A 19956-nucleotide genomic window follows, 5' to 3' on the forward strand; every position below is an offset into this window, starting at 1 on the left:
GACTTTCATTGTCTCTGCCAGGAGCAGCAGTACCAAGAGCTCAAGCATGGAGCAGACGGCTGGGTAAGACTGGTTTCTTTGGGCAAGATGTACTAAGCATTGTATTGGTCACACACACTCCAATTCGGTATTTGTGACTGTTAAGATGTTTTTCCTATACACTGATCTGATTTTTTGAGTAGGAAATAGGTTTCCAAGTGGACACCAGTTCAGTATCCGAAAAGAGCATGACTTAGGCATCCATTCCAAATATCAAATTGGTATTGTATGCATTCAAACATTGAAAACCTACCAACACCTCAAATGAGGTGGCAATGCTTTTGCAAAAAGGGAGGGGTCCCCATGGGACTCATACCCTTTTATGAATGATAAAAAAAAGATTTGTTGAAAACTAGGTGGTCCAAGGGATCACTGCAAATGATTAAACAAACTTTAATAAAATGTATACCCGGACACATTTCTTTCAAGGGAACGGGCTATTAGAAAAAAATAATGCTTTAGTTGAAGTTCAAATCTGTTTTTATTGGTTTTTCTGAAGAAACAAAATCTTAACTCTCACCTACATCCAGTGTCCAGTGAGGTGCAACAGTGGGGTAGGTCAGACGAGATAGAGCATCACAGACATGGTGGTCTTCAGACCCGAGCAGGCCACCATCCATGTGATGGCTTCCAATCCTAGTGGGTCTCAATGCGCAACCTACTTCATTGAAATTCATGAGGAAGGTGGGATAGACCCCTACTATGATTCAAAATTTTAAGACTTGACCTATTAGTCCATAGGCCAGTTCTTAAAATTATTTACTGGTCACAAAAATACTGGTGGCAAATTTCAGTACAGTATACATTTTTAAAAAGTAAACGTTCTCATAAGTATTTTTGTAACATCAAATATGTTTGAACAAAACAAACTAGTATATTTTCTCCAAGTTCATTTTTGCTTTGTTAATACTGACCCTCTCTGTGTGTAACCATATGTGGATGTCAATCCAGAATCAATCCAATTCTGTTCCCTATGACTGCAGAGGTAGGGAACAAAGCCTTAGATCTGGTTGATTCCGCTTCAAGGAAGCCATCCTCGCATGCAGGGGCTTAAAGATGTCCAGTGACTATAGATTTCTTCTATTTGTTTATTAGGCGCCTCTTTTCTCAATCCTTGTATGATTTGCAGAGTATTGTTAATATTTTGCTGGTGGAATCTAAAGCTACATAAAAGTATTCTCAGCTTCCCAACTGCTTTGACTTGTGCATTGAGTATAGCCAAGACTGGATGTAGTCTAAGGGCTTCATTGAGAAATACCTCACATTTATGGAGGATAAAGTGGGACCAGAATTAGCGATTCCGGATGGTTTGTCCATCCATGAATCAAGGCATTATAAATAACAGCCCACGGAATGGGGAACGACCTGTACATCGAGGAACACCAGGTTCTTCACAGATTCCCAAATTCAGAGCCTTTTTATGCTTTCCCCATGCTACTGCCTCCACTCACACTGGGATTAACTGTTTTTGAGACTATTGCTGAATTTGTGCCCTAATGTTGGAAATCCAGAACATTGCCTCGTGTGTCGCCCCCAGATAGAGTCTCAAAACATTTCTCTGTGTAAGTACACTCACTCACTCACTCACTCAATACTTTTCAAGTAAATGATGCTACAAAAATTCAATGTCTTACCAGATGGAACTGTAGGCTGTAAGGGCTCAAGCATTTGCTCTGTCCAGGCCAACGAGCCATTGTTTGGCTCAGGATTTACTCCTATCAGCTTGCACATGAGAGGATAGATGTGAATGCTGTCAAATGGCTCTGAAACATGATCCCTTTTGAAAGCAGGACCAAAGGCCCTGAATATAGTCTTCATGTCCATGTCCTTGTTGTCGAAACCATGGTCTCCTTTGTTGACATAGATTATGACTCTCTGTAAGAAAAGTATCCATTGATATTAGGAAACCTAAGTCAATAGTTATAGCAAACTTTTTATTTCCTTCTCTGTTCGATTCTTATGTTATCGCTTTTGACTTTCATATATATTACAATCTTATTATGTGATCCCTAAAATACCTGCAATTTCATCCATTATGACAAATTCTCTTTTGACAATGTAAATTGGCATGCCAAGTGTTGGGGAATGCTCAAATCTGGCAAACAAGCAATTCTAATAGAAGCTTCACCAAAATGAAGGGAATTCACAATGAGAATATACAAGTTATAAAACAATATGGACTTTGCTTTGTCTCTACATGCTCCCATATCTGTCAGATAGCATAAATTAGGCTTAATGAGGTATAATATCCAGGGTCACTCAATTTGGTCTTGTGGGGAATACAAAATTAGTATCACAGATCTACTGGTTCCACAAATCTGTAGAGCATGCCTCATATCCTCTTACATATACTCACGGGTTACCTTGCACATACTCACTGCTACCATTTCTGTACACTATCAGAGATGCTGTAAAATTGTAAAAGACAGTACATATCCCAAATTGTATGCTTTTAAAATCCATTCACAGGTTATGCATTGCCCAAAAGTTGCTTGGAAATCACTGTAATGGGGAGTTGCCGAACAAGATGGCCGTTCGCACATCTTAGGTAAAAGCTCCGCCGGCTACCCAGCCTAATCCAGCATAATCCAACTGTCCCCTGCAGCATTTCTTGACTGGACCACTTGCCTTGTATAGCGGTCCGACAGGTGAAGCCCCAAATGTGGCTGGGAGGCACAGAGGAACAGTGAAACTGGTTCCCTTTACCTGGGGCCTATGTCATGGGCAAGCAGCTGAGACGGGAGAGCATGGCCAGCATCTACGGCCGTACCAGTACCAGACACTGGGTTGCGGCCCTCACAGCTCTCCAAAGTGACTGTGGGAGCCGCTGGTGTTAGACCTGGAGGCCCAGGGGACATGCAAAGGGCCCCCATTGCTGCTGAGGGTGGACTGGATGACGGATATGTCCACACGACTAGGGCACAGCGAGCTACGGCATTGGTGGCGAATGCCAGCAGTGGGTGCTGGAGCTCTTTTCTGGCGCACAAGTGATCCTGACCTCTCCACTGGGAATCTGGAGCAGCACAGAGTATCAGGAGGAATGTGGAGGCCCAATTGTGCATACTGAGGCCTGACATCTGGACAATGGAAGCACTAAAGAGGTAGGCATGTATGCCCGTGGGGATCAGGGGAGCCCAGGGCCTGCCCCAGAGATGGACTTTTGAGGGCAGTTAGGTACTGGGGCCACAACATCTGCAGCAAACTGGAAGATGCCTGATCCCTGAGCTCCCCAATTTGAGGAGAGAGACTTAATTCTTCTACCCAGCCTCACTGTGCTAGTGCTTGGCTGTAAGAGAGACAGAGGAAGGGCTGCATGATTATAGAGGCCCCTGTGAGATAACACCTCTGCCCATCTTCAAGACTGTAGCTGCCTGCGGCCAGAGGCCCTGTGGGATTGCACCCTCTGCCTAACTGTAGCTCCGAAGTCGTCAACACTGAGGAGGGATATTTTGCTTGCTGGTACTGATTGATCCTGATGTGGCGCGATCGGGGCAGTGATAGGGCATGACAGACCTTCTTGCATGTTGCAGCAGACTAAAATGGACAGGTACACAGAGATTGGTAGGGGTCCCACATGGAATGACAGAGAGGGGGACACCGTTCAGTCCTTGCCTTCGAACGACACCTTCAACACCCAGATACTGACGGCTATTGCACAACTGCAACACACTGTGGGAAAAAAATGGATGCTGTATCCATTGAAGTAAATCTCCTAAGTGCAGATTTGTGCATGGTCAATGACCGGTACTTGGAGAGGGAGCACACAGTGGTAGGAGTCACCACAGAGTTGGGGGAACTACACACAACAGCCTGCACCATAACTGACAAAACGGCATACCTGGACAAATGCTTGGAGGAAGCATAGGGGAGATCATGGAGATGCAACCTCAGATTTGTATGCTTTCTGAAGGGCGCAGAAGGGACAGTGAAGGAACAATTCCTAGAGAACTGTCTCAAGAACCTGCTTTGATCGACCTGAAGTACTCTCCCAGTTATTCATTATTGAGAGAGCCCAACGAACCCTGGTCCTTCACCTCTGCCCCAAGGAGGAGTGCCTCGAGCAATGATCGCAAGGATCCTCAATTACAGAGACAAGGACGCCATCTTGAATTGGGCCAGAAAGCAGAACAATGTCCAGTTTTAGAGTCGGAACTGTTCACATCTTTCCCGATTACCCAAAACGATTACAGCTGGAGTAGAAATCCTTCCTGGGGGTGAAATGGAACCTGCAACAATTAAATACATGCTGCTGTTCCTGGCAAAACTCTGTGTAGTGCATGAGGACCATACGCAATTCTTTGCTGGATTGGAGGAGGTATGGGACTGGCTCGATGGGCTATCCTCGAAAGGTAGCGCCAACTCGCAGGCCCACCACGAGTGAGGCACCAGGAGCAGTGATAGGTCAACAAGACTGGAGAATAGATGGCCTTTGAGTATGGTAAAGGAGCAACCGGCTACCCAAGTAGAGGTACATCCAGATTGCACGCTGGTGCTAGAAGAATCTCCGGATCATGGATGAAACAGCATTGGCAACACAGGGGGGCGTAGAGGAAGGCGAATCGGCTGCCCTAATGAACTGATCAGAACTGACATGACTGCAGGGATATATTCTCCTTTCTGTGTTGGGCAATTTTGGTACCTCTGGTTGGAGGCGACTACGTCTTCCTGGGAGTCTGAGGGATTGTGTGCTCTCCCACTGGCTGCTGAGGATGTTGGTAGGCAGACACTTGAAGACAGATAAGATCACCTACCTCAAAGAAGAGACATATTCTTTGTGGTATTTGTGAGCGTTGTTGCTGGCAGCCACTGCAACCTGATGGACACCTATGGGCCTGTGACATTAGAGCAGAGGTCTTCAAATTGGGGGGGCATGGATGGGTTCCCAGGGGGGCGCAAATGCCTCTGTAAATGAAGATGGTCTGGAAGTAAGGCTGTATTTTCTCCATTTTCAGGCTGTCTTCATTTACGCAGTGCCCTTGAATTCTAAACTGTGATGGAATGCCTTGGGGTCAGAGGTCAATGAGTGTGCTGGCAGGGTCAAAGATGTTGCTAAAAACAAAGTCTTCCTTTTGGGTATTCACAGTAATTTAAGTGCATTATTGCAGTATTAACCTGGTACTTATGAAGGAAAATATGCCAGGACAGTGTTAACAAGTGTACAAATGTCAAAATAGTTCAGTAATAATATCACAAAATGTTCAGCATTATTTAGCATAATTCGCCTTTGCTTGCTGCAAAATGTTGGTAACCCTGCTGCATAATTTGGCCTTCTCCTGTCACATTATTCCAGTGGCTCCGTTTATAGTGCTATGAAGTCCCAGCCTGTGGCAGAAAGCACGGCGAATATGTAAGTCATTATTTTAAAATAGTATTTCACATAGTCTGAACTAGGGTGCTGTAAATTGATGCAGGGTTTGAGATAAAACAAGTTTTTACAAAATATAGTTTTTAGTAATAAGTAATCAGACTGTATCTAATGCAGACATTTTTATGTGTCTCAATTATTCCAGAACTCAGCTGATAACACCCCAACATTACACCCCAAACAGAATAAATATTTACCATCATGAAGCTTTAAGCAGAGCTATTGGAATTATTTAGCAGGAGAGGACCACATTATGCGGAAGGGTTGCATAAATTTAGCAGCAAGAAAAGATAAATTGTGAGGCACGATGCAGCACATTTTGTGGTTAGCATTACTTCATTATTTTGACATTTTAACTCATGGTTATGCTGTTAGGGGCAATATTTCACCTCCTTAGCACCAGTTTAACACCCAAATACAGCAATAAGCAGCTTTAAGATTACTAGTCAGTCTTTCCAAAAGGCCTTCCACTGCTCCTGAACACTTTGTCACGTTTTAAGTAACTTTTGTTTCATTTGAGCTAAATTCTGCCGATTATGCAGCAGATGATGGATTATGTAGCAAATGCGGTAAACTCATAATTATGTGGAAAATGCTGCTGCTGCAGAAACTCATAAATCTGGTGACCCTGGCTTTAAGTGACTCAACCAATTAAGGCTGGTAAGAAAGCTGGTTTCTTCTTTAACTTTCTGCTCTACCACCACACCCTTCACTTTCAGACAGAGGCACCACCAAGTCAGCATTAACTGTTCTGGGACAGTTTTTATTGTGATAGCTAAGTCCAAGGGGAGGCTGGGCCAGCTGGGTTGCATTCAGATGAAGACCCCTAATCCGCCCGTCCCCTGGGGCCTCAGAATAATGGTCCAGGAGAAAGAGGAAAGGAGCGAGATTCATGGATATTGTCAAATAGATAGCACATAATAGAGAGCACTGTATGGGGACTAATGTTTATGTTTAAAAATGGCCAGAGACAGCTTCTTCAGAGCTATACCCTAAAGAAGGGGACAATATATTTGGCCTTTTTTTTATTTAAAGGGCTATTCATCAGGTACTGCTGCCAGGTGTGTAAGTGGCCCTGTTGGTTATCATTAATGAAGCAGATGCAGCAGGGCTGGGGCCCAGGAGTTTGAGGGGCCCACTGCTTCACAATTATGACCATCTACCTTTAAAAAAGAGGCATGGGAGATTATTTTCCTATCTAGCATTACAAGCGAGGGCACCCTTGCAGAAAGAAGGGATACAACATGGGAGCTCTTTTTTTTGAATGGGACAAAGAGCCTGTTTCAAGATTGGAGTGATGGTCAGGCATGATGGGGAAGAGGTGAAAGATGGAGAGGAGATAGCCTGCTACTCAGGACTGCAGTTATCATTGGTACAGTAGGTGTAGTTGTATTGGGGTCCAAGGGTGTGAGGGGCTCACAAAAAAACCCAATTCCGGGGAGCAGTCTTTTTGGGACAATACATGCTTTTGTTTGATGAATTTGCTGTTTTATAAGTCTCATATTTAGTGTGGTTTATGAACTGTAGAAAAAGTACTCCTGAAATCATCTAATAAGCCCTGCCTCCTGCACACAGCCATGTCCATCCTGCTCTCCCAATCCTTGCCATAAAGTTTTGGAGGGGGTCCCGACCTCAAAACATTTTGCTTAGGAGGGCTCAGAGCAAAAAAGTGTGAAGACCTCTGCATTAGAGTATACTTCGGTCCTGGACTGAATCTTTAGGGACGTGGGTAGGTCCTGACTTCTGCGACTAGCTGATCTTCTGGCTCAAAGCGGGGAAAACAAAACCGTCCTCTATTTGAATGTTTAGTAGTTTGTGAACTCAGTCCCTGTTGGAGTGTAATTGGTAAACATATAGAGCTGTTGTGATACCCTAAGGCTTAGGGGCAATATGGGAAAGAACTGTTTATTGAGTTTGAAGGGTGGGGAAGGGCGGGGTGACATGCACACTGAGAGGGACTCTCTCAAAGCAATAGAACAGAGCATTGACACCACCTTCAGGGCAATCAGATCCACTGCTTAATGACTGTGGTACTTGTGGAGATCAAGGAGGCTATGTGTTGCATCAGGACCATGGCTAGTGACAGTGCTGACGTGTTTACACATAAAGACATGGAACGTCAGGGGTCGTAACACCTACACCAAGCACTAAGTGTGCAGACATCCCTCCATAGACAAGACATATGTGTAGCCCTGCTGCAGGAGACACATCTGAATGAAGAGAAAATGCATGAATTGAAAAAGAAATGGCAGGGAGAGGTGTACTCCTCAATGTATATTTCTCCTACACCAGGTGTGGGGGGGGGGTCACAATCAGGCTGGCACCAGGTGTACCTTTTCAGCATTGGCATGTGTATGTGGATGTGGAAAGCCACTTTGTAATTTTGTTTAGGATATTAGATGGCAAGTAAGTATGCCTCCTGAATTCACATGCATGCAACACTGACCATAAGACCTTCTACTGGACCTTGCCAAATATCTTGCTCCCATATGTAGATCTTCCACTTATCTGAGGGGGGGGGGGGGTGACTTCAACTGTGTACTGGCAGGTAACCAAGATTGGTGCCTGCTTAGACATAAGACAAAACCAGGAATGACAGTTGCACTGACTGAAGAAATTGACTGATTGGGCTGCTATCTGCACTTTTGAAATATTGAGGAAAAGATCAAATGAAAAAACTAAATAAACAAAAAATAAGAAGTGAGTCATAAAAATGCACAAATAAATTAGTTTCAAGTACAGCATCACCTGAAAGTCTGAGATTATATAATACAATTTTAAATCTGAATATATTATCTTTCTAATACATGTATACCCTTTCTGTGTAGTTATGCATCTATATATGTATTACTTTATTCGTTTTGTAGAAGAAAAAGAAACAAAAAATGGGATGAAGATCTGCGAATCCCCCTGTCTGACGCTGAATGGGTTCAGGCTTGCTTCCAAGTCTAAGAGGTAGCCAGCAATGCCAGGTTTAGGCTTGCGCACTTCCACTATCTACACTGGATCTATATGACACTTGACAGGCTACACAAAATATATCAACATCCAGGTGAGGAGGAGAATCTCAGGTCTCAATGCAGCCGGCCACCAATACTCGGTGGGCCCGTTCCAATGATCAGGTGTTCTCTTATCCTTCATCTATGAGGCCTTCTGCCCTACTCTTCTGAGGCAGAATCACTCTAGTTGAACCCCAATGAGGATCTTGATTTATTTGGGGTAGATTCTCTTTTTTTCTGTAACTGACCAATAGAGGTCAGTATACATATATATCTACCTCCGGTCCTGAAGACGTGTCGCTCTACCTCGGAGCATTCAAGACACGAAACATGTTGACCTCAGTCAACCATAGTCTACTCTAATATCCTTATTCATTACAGTAGCCCCACTGTTTTTATCTAGTCCCAGCCCCAACACTGAATTAAAAGAAATCATAAGGGCCAGGGTCTATTTTATCCACCTGCCTACAAACACTAGAAGCCAGTGAACTCGTCCTGCTTTTACACACACCCTTCACATACGGCGTTCTCAGATCAGAAGATCTCCGCTAAAGATGCCACCAGGCCCGTTGGGCATTGCAGTGCCGGACCGACGAGGAGCGCCCTATGATGAAGCATGAAGGGCGCCACTGTGTCCCTCCAAATAGTGGAAATGGCTTTAAAGAATGTGGATATATCCTACACAGCCTGGAAAAAAGTAATAAACAGACAACTGAGGGATATTTCAAGGGACCAATATTTGAGGCTATTAAATAACTGTCATCCCTAAATCCGCGAAACAACTCCTATTTGGTGGGGAAGCGGCAACCATACCTCCTGGAAGCTATAAACGGTCAGACCCATTGGAAGATCCTGTACATTATCTGTGACACTTTAACCCCCGGCCAAGGAGGCTTCGGGGGATGTAGGCTGTGCAGCTACAGACATGAATCATGGTTGCACCTACTGTGCTGCTGTTCCGAATTAAACACATTTAGGAGGCAATTGTTGAAGGCGATTTTTCTGGCCCAAGGGGTTTGCGGTGTTAGGAAGCATCCATGCTCTGATTCACGCACTCTGCTCCAACGGTATTGTCAAGATATGAGAAATGTGTGAATTAAATCAGGTTCATACTTAACCAGCAATCCGAGGACATGCACAAAAGAAAGCCCAAAGGCTGATAAATCATTACTTTACCTCAATGGGATTGATCAATCGTGCTGGGGTGATTGGGAAACGCAAACTGTAAATGGTTGTGCCCACTGAAACACATAGGGGCCGATTAACAGAACTAATCTGAGACAAAATCCTAAACTTACTACTTTTGATATTCACAGAAGGCATTTAGTAGTAGTAAAGTTAGGATTCCTAACTTTACTACTACTAAATGCCTTTTGTGAATACCGAAAGTCGTAAAGTTAGGATTTTGTCTCAGTTTAGTAGTAGTAAAGTTAGGAATCCTAACTTTACTACTACTAAATGCATTCTGTGAATAGCAAAAGTAGTAAGTTTAGGATTTTGGCTCAGATTACTTTTGTGAATCGGGACCATAGTTTTGTCCTGTACACTGACAGAAGTGGCCAACATTTAGCCAAGTCTGATTGTTCGGGCTGTTTAAGTGTAACAAATTTTGTAATGATTTAGGAATAGATCACTGATATAAACAAGCACCAGTGTGACTGCTAGCAGCGATTCGAATAGAAAGCAAAAACACCACCGCAATCCCACCTAGCCTAAGGGCGATGGCTAACAGCAAGGCATTTTTAGTTCAGTAAAACACTATGTTTTAAATAACCTTGCTGAAATAGATCCAACAGTTTTTAAAAGGGCATAACTGCAATGTTGGTTCATTCCTTAATATTTTAGGTATTGCTTTTTAGTAATACCCTTTATTTCAAGAACACTTTTAGATCATGTATTTTTTAGTACCTCCTAATGGAAAAATCAATTTTGTTTTTAGCAAGGTTTCCTATAAGCACCATTGCGCTTTATTATCGAGAGATGCAGGCGTGTTATTTGTCACAAAACTGATGTTTCCTATCTGAATGTCAGTGAAACAGAGGCAAAGCATTGTGATGGATTTTATCAACGCACCTGAAAAAATACTTCCTAATGTTTTTTCTCAAAGGTATATTGAACTCTGTTCTTTTGGCAAGGCAATTTTATTATTACTAACATATTTTATTGCACATCTCTGAATGGTTGTTATGGGTTTTATTGACTAAAAAATAAGGAAGACTGACTGGTCTCAGGTTGCAATGTAATTGTTATTAAGAAAAATATTTTTTTTTAAATGTTGGCAAATGTAAAAACTCAATAACAGCAGCAGCAGTATACGGGGCTAAACATAGTTTACAGCATCATGCACATTTATAAATGTTAGTCTGTGAAGCAACTCTTCCAAATATTGATTACGCTCCTATTTTTGGCTAGTAATAAAGAATGCAACATGAACGAAAAAAAGGAAATCACTGTAATAGCCTGACACCATGTTGATTCGTTTACTGCCATTTTTTGCTCATTTTGTGTACAGCCTATATTGCTGTCTCGCCTCTGACGTCTTTATCCTCACTCTAGTGCTTGACACTACTAAGTGAGGCTTTGCAAAAGATTATCTCAGAGTCTGAATGTTTACATTTTTGCATCTTTGTATGCTGCAAGGATGCCTGCGTTACAAGCTGCATTGTTTTTTGTGCACGAAAGGTACCTTCCTGCACAAAAACAATTCTAGGAGACAATTTCCTCTTTCTATGTGTGATACAGAATTCTCCTCGTTACGCCCCTCTTTGGTAGGTGACCTACTTTAGCACAATTCCAGGTTTACTGCCTTTAGTAAATCTGGGATTGCGTAAAATTCCACAGGTGGATGCATGGGAACACTTACACTTCACCCACGGAACATCTAACGCCCAGCGAAATGTAACGCAACGCAGTGTAAGCTGCTGTATTACATTTATTTACAGACATGCATGGAAGCGCAATTAGTGCCTTGCATGGCTTTGTAAATCCCATTTACGAACTTGCCTTGCCTGGCGACTACTTGCATCACACAAGAACAACGCAAGCCCTAAGTAAATCTACCCCATAGTCACTCAACGGAACAGGCGGCAGAATGCCATGGAAAGTGCCACATTGTGGATGAGACATTGGGCGAGGGCCCAGTGGTCTCTAGGACCAATCGCTGCTTCTCTTGAGCTTTGGAACTTGCACATGCCAATAATCGACAACGTACACATTCTAAATGTTACCGCCTGATCTTGACAGTAGAGAACTATCCATGCTTTGCTAAAGCCAGGGCTTACACAAAACACGTACATAACCTTTCCAGCTGCAAGTAGAAGGAATATCCGCCCACCGTTTTTTAACCGCCTTGGGATTCAGAAGAGTTCCCAATCTGTGCACTGCCATTTGCCGGGGCAATTGTGAATTGTAATACACAGGTGTGCATTGTGAATTGGAACTTTCCCTTTACTCTGCCAGTTTTGTGTCCTTTGCAAGCGCAATGTCCCTTTGTGCATTTGGCCCACAATCTCTGAAACACCTTTTGAGATCAGAGGATCCATAACAATTTGTTTTTAATTATGACTGATAACCCCAGACTGTCTCGACAGTATCCAAAATTACTCATTTTTAAAAAATGTATTTAATGTAGTTTTTTTTCTTTAAACAGTTTTACCTATTTTGTGCCAAAAATGAACCACTGAGATAGATTATAATGCCGGAGTCTCGGCTCACTGGGAAAGAACATCCTCACCATCATCGTCAAATATTAGTTCAGTGAAAAATACGCCAACGTTGTGCATCCGCTTGAATATGGCGAATATTGATTCACACTTAAGTGCACACCTTCACGTCCTTTTTTATCTTTGGCCAATTAGATGTTAGCTGTACTTTTCAGAACTGGATCCAAGTTATTAGGTTAAGACACTTTCAATAATTCCCAAGCATAATTTTTCTTTCTTTTGGTTCTCACTCATCTTTTCTTTCCGCTTATGTTCTTCTCATAAAGCCCCTTCTGTCATTTTGGTTCTCCAGTTATTAAGTTTGGGCAGAGTATGATCTAACAATTCCATTACAATAACCATTTGTCAGACAGTGATTATCACAAATGCTACATTGCTCTATGGTTAAATATTTAATTGAAGGTGCAGTTCCACAAATAGCATTGACAGGGATGTTATTTTCAGCTGTTTACCCACTGCTTATAATACATTTACACAAATCTCGAACAAGACTGATCATGTGTGATGTGGCTGAATCTAGCATCCTGGGCTTCTTGTTCATTTAATGTTCATTTTATTATTAATTTTGTGGATCTAATACAAGTTTTGAATATCCTGAAAATATTGATGCCTATACTTAGATTTTGCCAAAATTGCAAGCACTGTTCATTTAGATGGTTTTATGTTACTATTTTGACCTCCATAATTTAAGTTTTGAATTATTTTCAATCATTTATTCTAGATTACCATTATGTCGTCCTGGTAAGTGCCTATACATTTATTTTGTATATAGGTTTTTAATGTACCTGTTATCTGTTCCTTGAACATTTTGTAAAATGGGCTTCAAGAGCTGAAATTCCCATTATTAAGGCCAGCTACAGCCAATTTAATTTCCTCTTCATTGATGGGGATTTTCACTCTGGCTGCTCTCTATGGGCTAAAGATGTGAATTGCTACTTTGCATACGCATAATGTAATTCCTACCTGATCAGCATTAAATGAGAGGTTATAACACCACTTGCCATTTTTTGTAGGTTCAATCACATTCCATAAGTATTTTTAAATTTGGTTATTCAAGTATGTGTCTTTTGTTTTTCGATTAGCCAACAGTAAGGATTCATATTTTCTTTGACTTATAGTATGCCTTTTGAGCATGTGCCTGACCAAGCTGGAGCTTCTCAAATTACATAATTACTTATATGTCTATTCCATCCTCTTGGCACACAGAACTGCCACCATAGTTCATGTGTCAAAGCTTTGACCACGATGGCTTAAGGATAGTAAATATTGCTATTGTGAACTTATTTCCGCCTGATTCTTTTCAGATCTGAGGATCCATAGGAAATATTTTGGGATAACAACAGAGGGTTCCATACATTGACAAGAACACCCTTAATTAGACATTTTTAATCTAAGGCTGCATCTACTCACTTTAAAAGATAATTACCCCAGTGTTATGGCTTCACAATGCAAGGTTTGCTCATTACATTAAACTGAACTCACCCCATTGATGCTGTAGCCCAGATCACCATAAACCAGGATTGGTAAAATGCGCTTATTGTGAGCATAGTGGAACTGTACTGGGAATTCTTCTTTCTTGTAGACCTTGAGGTTAGGATGAGCAGTTTTCAAAGCCTGGTACAACTCCTCTTCCTTTCCTGGCTTTGGAAGCAACATCCCAGCACCGCCATAATCCACTATATCAAACTTGACGAGGTTACGGTAATTTATATAGTCTGACAGTAAGATCTCCTTCACTTCTGGTTTTTTCTTCACAGTGGTCATACCATGATCAGATGTTATGATAACATTGAGTTTATTTTTCAGGTTGTTCCTTTCAATGACTTCCACAAGGTAGCCAATGGTCCTGTCGATCTGTCTAATGATGGCTTTTCTCTCCTCTGTCTCTGGGCCTGGACTGTGACCAACTTTGTCTGGTTCTCCGTAGTACAGTGTTACAAAGTCAAAATCTTCTTTGGTAAACCAGCCCATGACAATGTCAATATTCTGTTTCCATTCTGTCTCATTACTGTCGGGATGATCAAACGATTCCACCAGGGACCTGTAAACAGGCTGTCCACTGTAGTTGGCCCCACCTCCAGGATAATGGAACGAGCCAACCTTTTTTCCCTGTGTAATGAAAAAGACATTAACCTCATTTTCAGCCACACTAAAATGACAAAAACTATTACACAGATACAAATATTACCCATGATAATTAAGTCATGGCATTGCAATCAGCCAACAAGGCATTTTTGTGTGTACGTGTGTGTGTTGTGTGTCGATATGTCAGTGGACTTAATTACGAGTTGGATGCTACTGATGCGATTTTAAAACAAGGTAAAATTGAATGTGAGTCTACAATTTCTATGTGGTAAACCTACCCCAGTACCATGGAATGGGGAACTAAAGTGTGAGGCAGATTTTTTATATCATTCTGTGAAAGCATATATGCAAATGTGCAGAAGGTAATATGATATCTATCTATCTATCTATCTATCTATCTATCTATCTATCTATCTATCTATCTATCTATCTATCTATCTATCTATCTATCTATCTATCTATCTATCTATCTATCTATCTATCTATCTATCTATCTATCTATCTATCTATCTATCTATCTATCTATCTATCTATCTATCTATCTATCTATCTATCTATCTATCTATCTATCTATCTATCTATCTATCTATCTATTAAACCCATTATGGGCATAAATGGGAAATACTTCCCAGTAGCCTGTGAAATACAGATTTTGTTATCAAAATGACAGTCCCCAAACCACAAACCACTCTGCAGAGCTTTTTTTTTTTTTTTTATAATCACATTTTCATTTTCTTGTGAAAGAACAAACTCAAAGAGCACATACAAAAGTCCGATTGAACTGGCATCAAAATGACATATCATGGAATCAATGACAATCAATAGCAAAATCCCCCATCCCCTCCCTTGGCCTCCCGCTTCCCTCACCCGTACCCCCCCCTAGAATAAGCCCCCTAACCATTTCCCCCATACTCTGCGAAACTTTTTGGGGCATCCCCGTGCAGCATACAACGTCTGATCTTGTGCGGCACACCAGTCCACGCCCCCTCTCCATTTAGCACATTTGGGTGGATCGATCTGCTTCCAGGCGGCTGCGATATCTCTTTTAGCCACTACCAGAGCAGTAGTTAGGAAATATTTTTCATTGCGGGATCCATCCAATCCATCCGTTATCCCCAGCAAAGCCATTTTGGGGTCATGGGGGAACTCCCACCCCAGGACCTCTGTTAATTCAAGTTCAATCCCACCCCAGTAGCTCCCCAAGCACGGGCAATTCCAGACCATATGGAAGAAGTCCGCCGGGTCTACCCCACATCGGGCGCATGAAGCATCCGGGGAAAGGCCTGCACGATAGAGGCGCTCTGGGGTCAGATAGGCGGCATGTAGGTAATAAAGCTTGATGAGCCGCAATCTAGCCGATGTGGTAACCGTCCTGGGGGCCATAAGGGCGTCCCTCCAATCATCTTCATCCAATGGACCCACCCAGGTCTCCCAGCGCTGCCTCAGTCCATCCCAGTCCACCGGGGTGTTATTAACCAGGGAACGATAAATACGGGAAATTCCTCCCCTCCCAAGACACCCCAGCATCACCTGAGCCTCAGGCGGGCAGTGGTCGGGAATCCGTGAGTCCAGAGGGACGTGAGTCTGGACCGCATGGCGCAGCTGGAGGTATTTATAGAATTGCGAAGGGTGCAACAAAAATCGGCCCTGAAGCTCCTGAAAGGAACACATGCGGCTCCCCCGCCACTAGTCACCCAAGCGAGAGATTCCCAGAAGGTCCCATGCTCGAAACCCCTCTAACCCCGCTACCTCCCGCAGCCAAGTACCATGCCAAAGTGGTGTGACTAGGGTCAGTGTCCTCGACCAGCGGGTATGCCATAGAGCGGCACGCCATGCCAAGAAGGGGGCCCACGTAACGTCCGAGAGCGACAGAGGGATCACCGCCTCGTAGAGCATGTTTTGAATGGAGGAAAACCCCACGAGCTGTACCTCTAGCCTATAGGCCGGATCGTCCCACCCGCCCGAGAACCAATTATGAACCACCAGAAGCCGAGTTGCAAGATAGAACAAATAGAGGTTAGCCATGCTCAGGCCTCCGTCATATGAGCGAATCCGACAACGGTCCAGGGCCAGATGGGGCCTACCGCCACCCCAGAGAAACTTAGTCGCAATCTTGTCCATATCCCAGAACCAGGAGCGGGAGAAGGAGCAGGGCGTGTTCTGTAGCATGTATAGGAACTTAGGGAGGATCATCATCTTATAGAGTGCGATCCTCCCCAATGGGTTCAGTGGGAGCGACTGCCACTTCACCATGTCCGATCGGGTCTTATTAACCACAGGGGCCACGTTGAGGGACCAGCAGAGCTCCGTAAGAAGGGTGATCTAGATCCCCAAATATTTAAAGGAGAGTCTCCGGAGGGGAATATCAGACTGCCAATCGAAACATTGCCTAGACGGGTGCAACGGGACCAGGACAGATTTTTTGGGGTTTAGGTGGAGACCAGATGCCTGACCGAAACGGTGAAGAATCTGGCGAACACGAGGGCCAGAAACAGCCGGGTCTGAGAGATAGAGAAGGACATCGTCCGCGTACAGGGCAATCTTATCAGGGACCATACCCGGCCAGTTCCACCCACGGAGAACAGGGTCCGATCGGACCAGAGCGGCCAGGGGCTCCATCGCCAGGGCGAAGAGGAGGGCCGAGTTCCCCGCCCTATGGAAAACGTGTGGGAGAGAGCTCCGTTCACCAACACTCGGGCTCGTGGAGCCACGTACTGGACCCGGACCATGGCACGAAACTGGGGGCCGAAACCCATGTGCTCCAAGATCTCTCTGAGGTAGACCCACCCCACCGAGTCAAAGGCCTTTTCAAAGTCGACCAGTAGAAGGGCCAGATAAGGAGATAGGCGCTCCCGGTGGGCCAGGGCCACATGTAGGCGCCGCAAGCAGTGCCTAGTCCCTCGAGCCAGCATAAATCCACACTGGTCCGGGTGGACCAGTGAGACAAGATGCGGGCGAAGCCGTTGCGCCAGGATGGTAGCGTATATCTTAACTTCGGTATTAATGAGAGATATCGGCCGATAATCCGAGCAAGACTGTGATGGGGGTTGTGTTTTGGGAAGGACTACTATTGTGGCCGTGTCCGTTTCCAGCGGGAACGAGCCCTTCTCCACCACTTCAGCATAGAGATCCAGAAGCCTCGGGGCAAGGGGTTCACGGTAGTGGGCATAATATTCCTGCGGGAAGCCGTCCGGTCCCGGGGTCTTCCCGGATGCCAAGTGACTGATTGCTTCATTGATTTCCTGCAGCGTGATGGGCAGATCTAAAGTCTCACCAGCCTCCCATCCCAATTGCCCAGGATCCACCCCGCTCGTCCCCATCATCTCCGCAAGAGAGATCCCAGGCGCCCGAGCCCGGTATAGTTGGGAGTAATAATCTGCAAAGGTCTGTGCCACTGCGACTGTGTGAGTCACGCCAGTGGAGTCCACAATGGCAGGAATAATCCGGTTTGCCCGAGGGTAAGTGGCCAGCCGTTCTTATCCCCCCATCCGTACACAAGGGCCACCGAGGAGCGCCAAAGAGTCTTAGCCGCCTCCATAGAGTGCGCAGAGCTTTAACATTGCCATGGCAACTAGATTTATGCAGCATGGAGGACCAAACTATGCAGTTAGATTACCTGAATTGTGCAGCAAAAAATGCAAATTATGTGGCACATTCTCCCTCAGTATTATTTTTATCCATTTGAGACAGAAACAACAATTGTGGTCAAATCTGCAATTTTTTCCTAAATTCACTGACCCCCCATATTACCCATTTATTCAAGAAAGGTAAATGTAGCCTATTATTCTAATTCCAACCAGTGTCCATTGTTTGCTGCACTTTGAAGAACACAGCGTTTTAAGATAACTTCCCAAAAACATGTAATATAAAAATACATAACAGGTACCCTGTATAATATGGTGCTATATTGCTGTCCCGAGGTTCTGGTGATATTTACAAACCACGCCACCTTTGGCATTGTTTATGATTTCGCCAGAACTCATTGTATTTGCTCTCTCTTGCATTCTCTTATGAACCAAGGTCTAATATCCCTTAGAACCACAATAATTCTCAGCACTTACAAAATTACCAGTTGATTGAACTGCATCTCCACAGCTCTGGCTCCAACATATGCTCAGTTTTACTTATTTTTAATACATATATACATTTGCAACCGAGATTGCACAGGGCAAACCATATCTGGCTAAGACCACACATTGTATCAGAGATGAACAGAAAGGTGCGTTATGAATCTAATCTATATTATTATTAATATCTGAGACATGAAGTGTGTAATTGCAGACAGAACAGACACAATGCCTAAAACCTTCACTTGTTGAAATGTTTATGTTGTTACAAGCAATCTAAAGCAAATGTTGAAGAAACCTGAAACCCAAAAGCTCAGTAAATTAACATTTATTTTCAACATGTTTATCTTGGTTTATTTGCACACATGTTTATCATATCCTTTTCTGTGATTTACACAGAAAAAAAACTCAGGGTTTCTTTGCTGATTTTTTTTCAGGCTCAGCTAAGACTTAGGCCACCACCTGGCTTGCCTCTGGCTCAGCTCATACCATACATTCTCTGGCTTACATGTAGGGGGTCTGCTCCAGTTGGTATCTGTAGAAAGCAGCAGGATTCGCTTTCCCACCGCAGGCTTTGGGGCGGTTCCAACCTGTGCCATCGAACCGGGCACTCGAGTTAAGGGAGTGCTCTCTGCATGAAATAAGATAAGAACAGCCTGCAGAGGTCCATATGTGTGCAGCATTTTTCAGGGGATACTTAGAATGGCATTATAACTCTGGTGGTCAATGCACTTGAGGGTGAGATGTGAAATGGGTCTAGTCACAGTTCTAACTCATTATAGAGGTGCATAGAGAGTTAATGTTCCAGCTGCAAAGCACGGCCTGTGACATGAAGATCAAATATTAGTATTTTATGAAGTGGGTCATTGCTTTTGTCACAGAGATCCTTTTGTTACTTGGAGTTCGAAAGTAACAATACTTCAAATATAGCACACTGAGCTATGAACTGGCATCAGTGCGCGAAGTGGAAATTGAAAGGCATAGGTTTGGAATCCCATTGTTTGTTTTTTACCATTCTGTTCTTCTAAGATTTGTAAAAGGGTTCCTATGGGCATCAATACAATTCTGCTACGTTTATAGGGTGGATTTACTAACACTTTGCACCCGATTTGAATCATAAAAGTGATGTAAACCTTGATGCAAAGTGCTGTTTTGGGGCTTACTTTCTAGTGTAAATCCCTTTGACTGTAGCCCTAAAGTAACAGCGTGCGGCACTTTACTTCAAGGAGGCATGCCATGGGAGGTACATGAAAGTTCCCATGGACTCACAGATGGAAATTGAGGCTAAGCCCTATCTACTGGCATCACAAATTATGAATCTTCAAGGCTGGCATAAAGGTGGAATAGAGGATTATTTTCTCCAAACCTTTCTAGCTTTGCATGTGTCCTGCACCGTACAGCACACAAACAAAATAGTAAAGTGTTAAACTTTGTGAAAGGGTGAAACTTTCTGCTAGAAGGGTACCCTTCCAGTTTAAAACCTAAGTTTGACATCGCACAAACATCCTTGCACTATGGTGCAAAGGTGTGTGTATTGGGGCAAGGTAGCCTCAGGTACACTAGCACTAAAGGAGAGAGCAACAGCACCATATCTTCTTAAATATGGTGATGCTGTGCTCTCCCTTCTTTTCACTTAAGGCAGCACAGCAACTACTGCAATTCGTAAAAACTTAGTTAAT

At 43.5% G+C, this 19956-nt stretch overlaps 1 protein-coding gene across 1 annotated transcript in view; it reads right to left on the reverse strand.

The window, feature by feature from the left end:
• Positions 1-19956, reverse strand: part of LOC146789960 (ectonucleotide pyrophosphatase/phosphodiesterase family member 7-like) — a 320802-nt gene that overhangs the window by 188748 nt on the left and 112098 nt on the right. The window contains exons 3-4 of the mRNA XM_085628277.1: positions 13608-14234; positions 1674-1914 (exon numbers count right to left, since the gene is read on the reverse strand). Coding sequence (XP_085484403.1) covers positions 1674-1914; positions 13608-14234 — 868 coding nt within the window. The remainder of the gene's footprint in view (positions 1-1673; positions 1915-13607; positions 14235-19956) is intronic.

This window comes from Triturus cristatus, chromosome 10, assembly GCF_964204655.1.
Source record: "Triturus cristatus chromosome 10, aTriCri1.1, whole genome shotgun sequence".
In the NCBI taxonomy this organism is placed as follows: Eukaryota; Metazoa; Chordata; class Amphibia; order Caudata; family Salamandridae; genus Triturus; species Triturus cristatus.